Source organism: Pan paniscus, chromosome 2 (genome assembly GCF_029289425.2).
Source record: "Pan paniscus chromosome 2, NHGRI_mPanPan1-v2.0_pri, whole genome shotgun sequence".
NCBI classification, from domain to species: Eukaryota; Metazoa; Chordata; class Mammalia; order Primates; family Hominidae; genus Pan; species Pan paniscus.
Genome location: NC_085926.1, coordinates 42657270 through 42667764, shown reverse-complemented (window position 1 = coordinate 42667764; position 10495 = coordinate 42657270). Strand labels below are relative to the sequence as shown.

The 10495-nt window shown below is 56.4% G+C and overlaps 1 protein-coding gene across 3 annotated transcripts; it reads left to right on the top strand.

Annotated features, from left to right (window-relative positions):
• The first annotated feature begins 242 nt into the window (after window positions 1-242).
• HHATL (hedgehog acyltransferase like) lies at window positions 243-10483 on the top strand. 3 transcript variants are annotated; one of them, XM_063602273.1, is made up of 12 exons: window positions 243-373; window positions 2141-2259; window positions 3318-3385; window positions 3999-4112; window positions 4242-4436; window positions 4792-5001; window positions 5464-5635; window positions 5997-6141; window positions 6265-6300; window positions 9326-9527; window positions 9926-10067; window positions 10269-10483. In XM_063602273.1, the coding sequence occupies exons 2-12, from the start codon at window positions 2154-2156 to the stop codon at window positions 10391-10393; spliced, it is 1515 nt and encodes a 504-aa protein (XP_063458343.1). In that variant the 5' UTR covers window positions 243-373; window positions 2141-2153; the 3' UTR covers window positions 10394-10483. The 3 variants fall into 3 exon arrangements, with proteins under 3 accessions (XP_063458343.1, XP_003809337.1, XP_063458342.1); XM_003809289.5 differs by having other exon boundaries at window positions 278-411; XM_063602272.1 differs by lacking the exon at window positions 243-373 and adding an exon at window positions 1782-1867.
• Window positions 10484-10495: the final 12 nt, after the last annotated feature.

The following is a 10495-nucleotide window of genomic DNA, read 5'->3' as shown; positions in this document are numbered from 1 at the left end:
TCCTGGGTAGCAGTGAGAGAGAGGCACAGGCTCTCTAGGAGCCAGGGGAGGCAGGCTGAAGAGAGGCCCAGGTGTCCCTGTCTGAGCCTATGCTACTGGACACCCTCCCCCAACCCAGTACCCGCCCCCCTTCAAGGATCCTCCCTGCGGCTCCCTGTGGCCAGCAGCTCTGCAGCACTCGGCTCTGCTCCACTCTGCTCAGCTCCACTCCAGGAAGGCCACCTCCTCCTCCCCCTCCTCCTCCCGCTGTCACCACTCACCGCTCATAACCTCAAGGGGGTGGGGACCCCAGGGCTGGACACACCCCACCGTGGCCCCAGAGCTCAGCCGGTCGGACGGACGGACAGTTGGAAGCCGGACCCCAGAGCCTGAGGTGGGCAGTGTGCCAGGGTCCCTTGCGGCCTCCTCAAGGTCAGTGCCAGCTGGGGATGCAGCTATTCTGGGGCTCTTGAGACTTGTGGGGCACACCCCAGGCCCTCATCCCAAATCACAGGCCCCAAAAGGGGCTTTACCCCAGGGGCATCTGGGGCAGGCAGGACCAGGGGAAAGGGTATGCCCCTGTGTCCACAGGCCAGCCCTGGTCTAGGGGTCTATCAGGAGAGGCCCCAGGCTGGGGGCCAGCTCCTTGCAGAGGCCTCGCTGGGGACACCCCGCACCGGCCATGGGGAGCTAAAATTGGAAAGTGGTGAGTGGGAGGCAGCTGACAAAGCTATTTCGCGGGCTCTTTACCATGCTCTGGTTTCAAGCTCCTGCTCCATTAACCTGATCCCCAGGGCCTCTCCACCCCCACCCAGCTGATGAGGAGGTGCCTCCACACTCAGGCCAGCAGCACAGCCATCAGGCTGGCAGCCTCTGCTGTGGGCAGGGGCAGTGGTGGTCTTCTCTTACCCCAGATTCCAGAGGGGGTCACTGAGAAACCCGATCCTGAAGGGAGGCGGGCAGAAGTCTGTCCCAGGTCTGCCATGTGACCTTGACAGGTCCCTGCCCCTATCTGGCCCATGACCCCTCCATCTGTACGAGGAGACTATCGGCTGCTGGGGGGCCCAGGGGAGATGGCTACAGGGCTGGGGATGAAGATTTAGGGGAGGATCAAGGGTGGGCAAAAGGGCCACATCAGCCACCTCTTGGCCCCGTCAGCCCAAGAGTTGCCTGGACATGTTCCCTGCTTCCTCCCTTTAATTTGGGTCCTATGTCTGTATCCATGGAGTCCTTGGGAAGCCCCTGAGCCAGGCTGAAGCAGGATAGGAAGGGTAAAGGTGCTAGCTGAGCCGTAGTACGGCCCAGCAGTTCTCCAGGGGACAAGCTAGGCCCCTGCTGGAGGGAGTGGCGAGACTCAACCGGGGCCTGATTCTGGTCAGCACCTTGGACAGCAGCCAGTGCCCTCCCTGGCCCCGCCTGGCCCCACATCCGCTACTCCAGGGCACCTCCTCAAATAGCACAGCCTCCAGCTGGTGCCCAGGGCCTGAATACACAGAGCGCTGAGAGAGTGGGGCAGTGTGGTCACGGACACAGGCAGGGACTGGGATGTGACAGGCTGGAGCTCAGGGACTTGTTGGGGGAATGGGGGTCAGTGACAGGCTGGAGGCTTAATGCGAGGATGGAGGCTTGGCTCTAGGGGCAGCACCTGGGGTGGTCATGGGATCTCAGGGAGGGGAGTGGGAGTCAGAGAAAGGGTCTTAGAGAAGCTGGGGCTTTGTGAGGAGCTAAGGGAGACTCACTGATCGGGGTGGGGACCCTGCAGGCAGAAACCTGATTGTAGTGATAGAGGTGGGTTTTCTCCGCACGCAGGTCATTGGGGCCCTGGCAGGAGAGGTTTTGGCAGAGGGTGGGGCCGGTGCCTCTGGAAGGTATGAAGATGTAAATGAAGGTGAGGGAGGCAGGCTGCGAGTGAGGGCTCTGCCGGCAAGAGCCTTGATGGGTGGGGTGGGGACAAGAGCAGCAGCTGGGATGGGGCACTGGTGTTCGGTGGCCTGTGAACTGTGGGGGGCACAGGGGCGGGCAGAGTGATGGTACAAGGTCCCCAAGGGGCTGGAGGGGCAATCTCTCTTCAGAGTGGGGTCCCCACTGGGGTGGTGGGACCATGAGGTGGGGCTAGGCTGGGCTGGAGACTGTAATTCCCTCACCCAACCTGTCTCCCCAGCCCTGTCCAGGCTATGGGAATCAAGACAGCATTGCCGGCGGCTGAGCTGGGCCTCTACTCTCTGGTGCTGAGTGGGGCCCTGGCCTATGCTGGCCGGGGCCTCCTTGAGGCTTCACAAGGTAATGGCTGTGCCCCAGGGCAGGTGGACAGGTCCCTTCTTCCCCTGGAGACCCTCAGGGTTCCAACCAGCAAAGCCAGAAAGTTACAGGCTCCAGACCTAGGGTACTCCTTCTAGAACACGGCTGGATCTCCCTTTTCAGCCCGGGGTTCCCATCTCAGATAGTCACTGGAGGCTGGGTGGAGCCAGGTTCAGTCACAGGAACACAGAGATGCAGAGACACTGACAGAGAAATGGACACAGAGTCACACACATAGACACACACACACACACACACACAGAGGCCTGGACCCAGACACGCACACACAGAGACCTAGACCCAGACATACACACACACACATCCTGACACACACACACACACAGAGACCTAGACCCAGACACACACACAAACACACAGACATATACACACACCCCCCAACACACACCCACACAGAGACCTGGACCCAGACACACACACACACAGAGAGACCTGGACCCAGACACACACACAAACACACAGACATATACACACACACCCCAACACACACACACACACACACACACAGAGTCCTGGACCCAGACACACACACACAGAGACCTAGACCCAGACATACACACACACACATCCCGACACACACACACACACAGAGACCTGGACCCAGACACACACACAAACACACAGACATATACACACACACCCCAACACACACACACACACACACAGAGTCCTGGACCCAGACGCACACACACAGAGACCTAGACCCAGACATACACACACACACATCCCGACACACACACACACACACACAGACCTGGACCCAGACACACACACAAACACACAGACATATACACACACACCCCAACACACACACACACACACACACACACACACACACACAGAGTCCTGGACCCAGACACACAGCGAGACCCAGAAAGAAGCAGATGCAGCACCAAAGAGACCCAGACCTGTGCCCCGCTCCTGATGCCCTCGCTCCCCAGGGTGGGGCAGCCTTGTCCACGGGGGAAGGTGGGGCAGGGGATGTGAAGGCCCCTCTCCCTGAGGCGACACTCTGTTCTCAGATGGGGCCCACAGGAAGGCCTTCCGGGAGTCTGTGCGACCTGGCTGGGAGTACATTGGCCGGAAGATGGTAGGTCCCCCACATCCCAGGGTCCCTCCCATCCCGAACCCTTCTCCGCTCTCCGCTGTTCCAGATGTTGGCAAGTAACAGAGAGCTTCTCACAGCTCGGGGGCCTCTGGCTTGAGCTTCAGTGCCTTCAGCTTTTTCACTAGCCCCTCCTGTATCCTCCTGGGACATCAAGTTTGCCCGGGCCCTGCTCACTTGGGAAATGGGTCGAATTAGTGGAGTGTGCTTCAGTGGAGCCTCCACTTTGTTTCCTTCCCAGAAACAAAGCAGTAAAGGGGGAATGGCAGGCAACGTGCGGAGGAGACGGGGAGCTTCAAGCGACCCGGCAGCCCCCATGGTGCCCTTCACTCCTCTCTACCCTCCTGCCTCGGTACTTCCTTCACAGAGGAGTGTGGAGACCTGCAGGCACTGCTCTTGTGTTTGCATAAAGAGGACACATTGGGTTTGGCTAGTGGTAAAAAATAATAATAATTATTAAATTTTAAAATGATAATAATAAAAGAAAACATGAAGGCTGGGAAAGGTGCTGGGGCTCTGACCAGCCCAGGTTCCAGCTCGTCCTGCCCCCTCTCCCACCCTCACCTGCCCCACCTCCTTCTGCCCCGGACTGCCCCAGGATGTGGCTGACTTCGAGTGGGTGATGTGGTTCACCTCCTTTCGCAACGTCATCATCTTTGCCCTCTCCGGACATGTGCTGTTTGCTAAACTCTGCACGATGGTTGCCCCACAGGTGAGCTGGACCTGGGCCACCCAGCCTCTCCCTGCCAGCTCCTCTTTCACCACAAGGGTTGTGGGAACCCCCTCCTGGGGTCCCGCCCCCATTTATATGGCGAAACTGAAGCCTTCTCCCTGCCCACAGCTCCGCTCCTGGATGTATGCTGTGTACGGGGCCTTGGCTGTGATGGGCACAATGGGCCCTTGGTACCTGCTGCTGCTGCTTGGTCACTGTGTGGGCCTCTATGTGGCCTCGCTTTTGGGCCAGCCCTGGCTCTGTCTTGGCCTTGGCTTGGCCAGCCTGGCCTCCTTCAAGATGGACCCCCTAATCTCTTGGCAGGTGTGAACTGGTGCAGGGGTAGAGGGTGTAGGGATAAGATCCCAAACCTCTCACTTCATCCAAAGTCCTTGCACCCCAAGTATCCCCAAGTATTCCCTTCACTTTTCCCCTGTCTTCAAGCCTTTGGGTATGTCCTGGCCACAAGGTGAGCACCTGCATCACAGGAGGAACTGCCAGATCATCCCCTGCTCCTCGCATTGCTGGGATAGAGCAGTGGCCAAAGTTAACTGGCTCTGGAAGAGAGGAAGGGACAGGACCAGGCTGGGCCCCTCTGGGAAGCTAGGGAGTGGGGAATAGGTTTTCCAGAGACAGGAGTCACCCTAGTGAGCTGGTGGCCTGTTCTTTCCCCCTCCAGAGCGGGTTTGTAACAGGCACTTTTGATCTTCAAGAGGTGCTGTTTCATGGGGGCAGCAGCTTCACAGTGCTGCGTTGCACCAGCTTTGCACTGGAGAGCTGTGCCCACCCTGACCGCCACTACTCCTTAGCTGACCTGCTCAAGTACAACTTCTACCTGCCCTTCTTCTTCTTCGGGCCCATCATGACCTTTGATCGCTTCCATGCTCAGGTGAGGGGACACCCTGTGGGCTTCTAGAACAGGGCTGAATCTCCCTTTTCAGACTGGGGTTTCCATCTCAGATAGAATTCCCCAAGCAGGCTGTATCCCCATCCTCAGGCATGATTCCAGGATGAAGCCGTGTCTCCCCTCCCTCCTCAGACCCCAGGATGGGGCCACCTTTCCCCTCCAGCAGGGACCCCAGGGTGGAGACATGTCTCTTTTCTCAGACAGGACTCCCAGGCCATGAATGTTCTCTTCCCACTCAAATGGGGCTCCCAGGACAGAACTGGGTCTCCCATGGCTGGCTGTGAATCCTCCTCAGACTCCAGGGTGACCTGTGTCTCCACCCTCAGGCAGGACTCCTGGATAAAGCCATGGCTCCTCCTGCCCCAAGTAGTTGGTGAGCTCCCCTCAGACAGGGCTCCCCAGGCAGGGCTTGCCTCTTCCCTCAGACCCTTCACATCCCCCCAGGTGAGCCAGGTGGAGCCAGTGAGACGCAAGGGTGAGCTGTGGCACATCCGAGCCCAGGCAGGCCTAAGCGTGGTGGCCATCATGGCCGTCGACATCTTCTTTCACTTCTTCTACATCCTCACTATCCCCAGTGACCTCAAGTTCGCCAACCGCCTCCCAGACAGTGCCCTCGGTGGGTCCACAGAAGAGAAATGGGGGCAGGGCTGCCACCCCAGGAAAACAGACCCTCTGCACCCCCACGGTGCCACAGTCAGGGAAGCTGAGGCACACAGGGCACAGCACCTGAGGGCATGGGAGCAGGGGCTTATTCTTTCTAATGCATGGGTCTTGGCATTAGCTTCATCCTGTGGGGCCAGAGCAGCATCCCACAGACCCCACCCACTTCACCAGGCATGACTGATTTCCACAATATGGGGGGTCTCCGTGGGGCGGGCAGAGCCTGGTGTCTCCCCAAGGAAGTGGTGGGACAGGGTCTTCATGGGGGCAGGACCCAGGCGATTGGACCCCAGGCAGTGACCGTGCCCTGCCCCCAGCTGGCCTAGCCTATTCAAACCTGGTGTATGACTGGGTGAAGGCGGCCGTCCTCTTTGGTGTTGTCAACACTGTGGCGTGCCTCGACCACCTGGACCCACCCCAGCCTCCCAAGTGCATCACCGCACTCTACGTCTTTGCGGAAACGTGAGTGCTGGCCAGGACGGGGGAGGCTCACCCCCTGGGACCACACCTTCCCCTAGCCTCTTCCCCCATGCCTGGGGAGCTCTGCACTTGATGGCAACATGCCCATCTGCTTTCCTCTTACAGGCACTTTGACCGTGGCATCAACGACTGGCTTTGCAAGTGAGTAGGAGTGGGGTGGGGGTGGTCACAGCCATCCTACCAGGTGTCTGAGCAGGGCAGTGCCAAGATGGGTCCACATTTTAAAAGATCACCCCTGGGCCAGGGGAAGCAAAGAGGGCAGTGAGGAGGTATTGGCAGAGGTCTGGGTGAAAGATACAGAAGTTAGGATTTAAGTGAGGGCCCTCGAGGTGGAGAGAGGTGGTGGGAGGAGGGTCACACAGTCAGCAGCCTGGACAGGACGTGGCCATGAACTGTGGGTGTTGGGAAGGAGAAGGAGATGACGCTCAAATTGCTATCTGCAGCCTGGGAGGATGGAGGGCAGTTTCCAGAGAGGGCTTCAGTTTAAGAAATGTATAGTTGCAATCTAGGAGACATCCCTGTGGAGGTTCAGGAAGGTGGTTGGGTCTGAGGGTCTGGGGTTTCTGAGGGTCCAGAGGACTGATGGAACTCAGAGTGTCCTGAGTGTGGGCAGGTGGTTTTTAGGCTTTGGGAGTGGGTAAGTCCTCAGGAGAGGGAGTGGTGTGAGAAGAGGAGAGACAGGGATGGCCGAGATTCGGCCTGCAAGAGCTCTGCTTGGAAGGAAAAGGAGCCAGCAGAAAGGACTGGAAAGAGTGGTTGGAGGGGCAGGAGAAGAATCAAGGTCATGTGCCACCCTGGAAGCCAAGGGAAGACCATCCAGGCATGGTGGGGGCAGCTGGGTCAGATGCCACTGAGCCTCAAGGAAGCTGGAGACCGAGGATTAGTGCTGGTGACATGGAGGTTTTCAGCCTTTCATGGGCAAGGCAGGGGCAGGTAAGGAGGGAAAGTCAACTGAGGAGTAGAGAAGTGTGTGATGACTCCTGGAAGAAGCCTGGGACTGCAGGGGGAAGACGGGAGTGGCTGAGGGAGAAGAGGAATGTGTTAAAGATAGGAGAGAATGGGACATGCTAAGAAGAATTATTCAACAGAGAAGCTGGTGATGCAGGATACAGGGGTGATTGATGGAGTGAGGTCCCTGAAGAGGAAGGAGATGATGGTGTCTAGTTCCAGGCAGAGGCCTGGCTTCAGTGGGAGGAGGAGGAAGAGAAGCCAGTGTGGATGCAGAGGAAGGCAGGTTAATGTAGACAAGTAAGGGATTCCACCTGAAGGCTTCAGCCTTCTCCATGAAGCAGGAGGCACGGCCATCAGCTGAGAAAGCCAGGACAGGGACGTGGAGAGAGGCAACATATATGCTTACCCCCACAACCCAGCCTGGATCCCCCCACTCATACTATCTCTCCACTCATACTTGTGGGGAGATAAGAATACAGTGGCCCTTGCAGAGCACGGGAGAAGCAGCTGACTAGAGAAATCTTGGCACTGAGTACCCAGGTGGTATTGGAGGTGGCGGGCTTATGAACTCCAGCATGTGAAGATGTGAGATTTCCCCCATGGGGCTTAGCTGCCTGGGTGTAGCTGAGGAGAAAGTAAGTGATTGGGCTCTCCCAGATGGATGACAAGGAAGAAGTCAGGAATAAGGGTTTTTAGATTATTTATAGTCATGACTCATTGGATATAAGCCTGCTAAGGACGGTGGTGAAGATGGGAGGGTCACAAGATCAATGGGATTGAAGAACTGAAGCTGGGGGGCCAGGAGGTCAAGAGGAGTTGGGCAAAGAATGGGAATTAGAAAGGAGTGAACTTTCAAGTGGTGACAAAGTTGGGGCATGGCCATGGGTGTGGGTGGCTGAGGTGGAGTGGAGAAAAAAGCCATTGGAAATGAGGAGGTCGAGGAATGGAGAGGCTGGTTATTCCTGGGTCTTCCACAGAACTTATTTAACAAATATTTATTGAGCACCTATGTGCCAGGCATTGTTCTAGGCACTGGGGATACAGCAGTGAACATGGCAAAGACCCTGAACTCATGGAGCTTACAGTCTAGTGGGGAGAAACAGACCATAAACAGGTAAACAAACATAAATAAGATAATTTTAGAGAGTGGTAAGTGTTATGAAGAAAATAAAATTGCAATGGGATAGAAGTTGACAACAGGGTAGAAGCTTCTTTAGTCGGGGTCTAGGCAGGCTTCTCTGAGGAGATGATATTTGAATTGAGATTTGAGTGATAAGGAGATGTGGAGCAGAGAATACCAGGTAGAGGGAACAACAAGGGCAAAGGCCTTGAGACACAAACCAACTGTGTGGGTGTAAAGGTAAGAAAGGCCAACGAGGCCAGCATGATGAACTGGGGGAGCATGGTGGCTGATGAGGTCAGGAAGGGAACAGAAACCAGACCACTTGGGATCTTCTAGCCAGAGTAAAGAGACTGAGTTTATTCCTATTGTAATGGGGAGCTATTCAGAGAGGTTAATCATGGAAGTGATGTGACCTGAGCTACACTCTTAAAAGATGCCTCTGGCTGCTGTGTGGAGAATGAACCATGGGGGCAAAAGCAGAAATGAGAAGACCACTTAAGAGGCTCTTGCAATAATTTATGTGAGAAGAGTGATCATCTTGACTAGGGTGGTGGTGATAGAGGAGGTGAGTGGTGGTCAGGACTGAGAGGAGCCAACAGAATTTGCTGGCTTGCTTGGATGTGGGTGATGAGGCAAATTGAGAATCCAAGATGGCACCAAGGCTTATACCCTGAGCAACTGAATGGATGGTGGTGCCATTCACTGAGATGAGGACGGAGCGGGGTTTGAGCAGGGATAGGGGAATCTGTCAGTCAAGTGACATGGCTAGTAGCAATTGCATATACAAATCAGGAGAGACTGGGCTAAAGACACAGATTTAGGGGTCATCGTCATAGAGCTAGTACTTGAAATCTTGGGTCTGGATGAGATCATTTGGGAAGTAAACGAACAGAGATAGAGAAGCTATAATGTCCCAGGCTGAGCCTGCCACAATTTGAAGTTGGTTGGAGGAGGAGCTGCTCCGTGAGGTCAGGAATGTTGAATGCACCCAGGGTGACAGTGTTGAGGAGGACGCCCTGTTGTGTGTCCTCTCCCATCTCATCCCTGCCCTTTCCCACACTCCCAGTGGCCCTTCTCCCATCTTTCCTGCAGATATGTGTATAACCACATTGGTGGGGAGCATTCCGCCGTGATCCCAGAGCTGGCAGCCACAGTGGCCACATTTGCCATCACCACACTGTGGCTTGGGCCTCGTGACATTGTCTACCTGTGGTCATTCCTTAACTGCTTTGGCCTCAACTTTGAGCTCTGGGTGCAAAAACTGGCAGAGTGGGGGCCCCTAGCACGAATTGAGGTGAGCAGGGAAGACCTGGGGCTGGGACTGGCTGGGTCATGGAGGGCGGGGGGGCACTGCTGCTTTCTGGAGTTGTCCAAACACCTGGCCCCCAATCCAGAACTTTCTCACCACCACCCTCTTAGTTGTCAGAGCAATGGCTCACTCTGTAGGAATCTGCCCCTCCCTCCCTTCTATGAGGAATGGAGCACCTGGGCCTTGCCATGTTGGTCAGGCCTTGCCCTCTCTCTGGACCTGTTTCCCCATGTTTAACAAGGAGGGCGAGCTGACCTGGGGCTCTCCGAGACCCAGACATAGCCCCAAATCCTGACTGGCCAGGTGGGTAAGGCTGCTGACCCACCACGTCCTCTTTCCTTTGGCCTCTTGTCCTGCTGCCCATGCTTTCCTGGACCGGATAGGCCTCTCTGTCAGTGCAGATGTCCCGTAGGGTCCGGGCCCTGTTTGGAGCCATGAACTTCTGGGCCATCATCATGTACAACCTTGTGAGCCTGAACAGCCTCAAATTCACAGAGCTGGTTGCCCGGCGCCTGCTACTCACAGGTGAGGGATAGGGGTGTGGGAATACAGAAGGTGCCAGGCATCAGCCTCAAGGACTGTGACCTTCCAAAATGCCTCCTATCTCCCTCATCACCCCTGGGACTCCAAAGGAAGGGCCCATCAAGCGGGGAGAGGGGTGGGAAGACAAAAGTCGCTGAGGATGCAGTGCTGCTCCTGAGCATCTGTGACTCCCTCCCCACACAGGGTTCCCCCAGACCACGCTGTCTGTCCTGTTTGTCACCTACTGTGGCGTCCAGCTGGTAAAGGAGCGTGAGCGAACCTTGGCACTGGAGGAGGAGCAGAAGCAGGACAAAGAGAAGCCGGAGTAGGAGGGAGCGGGTAGAGGGATGGGCTCTGCTCAGCTATTCTTGGGCCAGATGGGGCCTGACCGATAGAATAAAAGACTTTTCTACAACAGCTTGGCTGCTCCC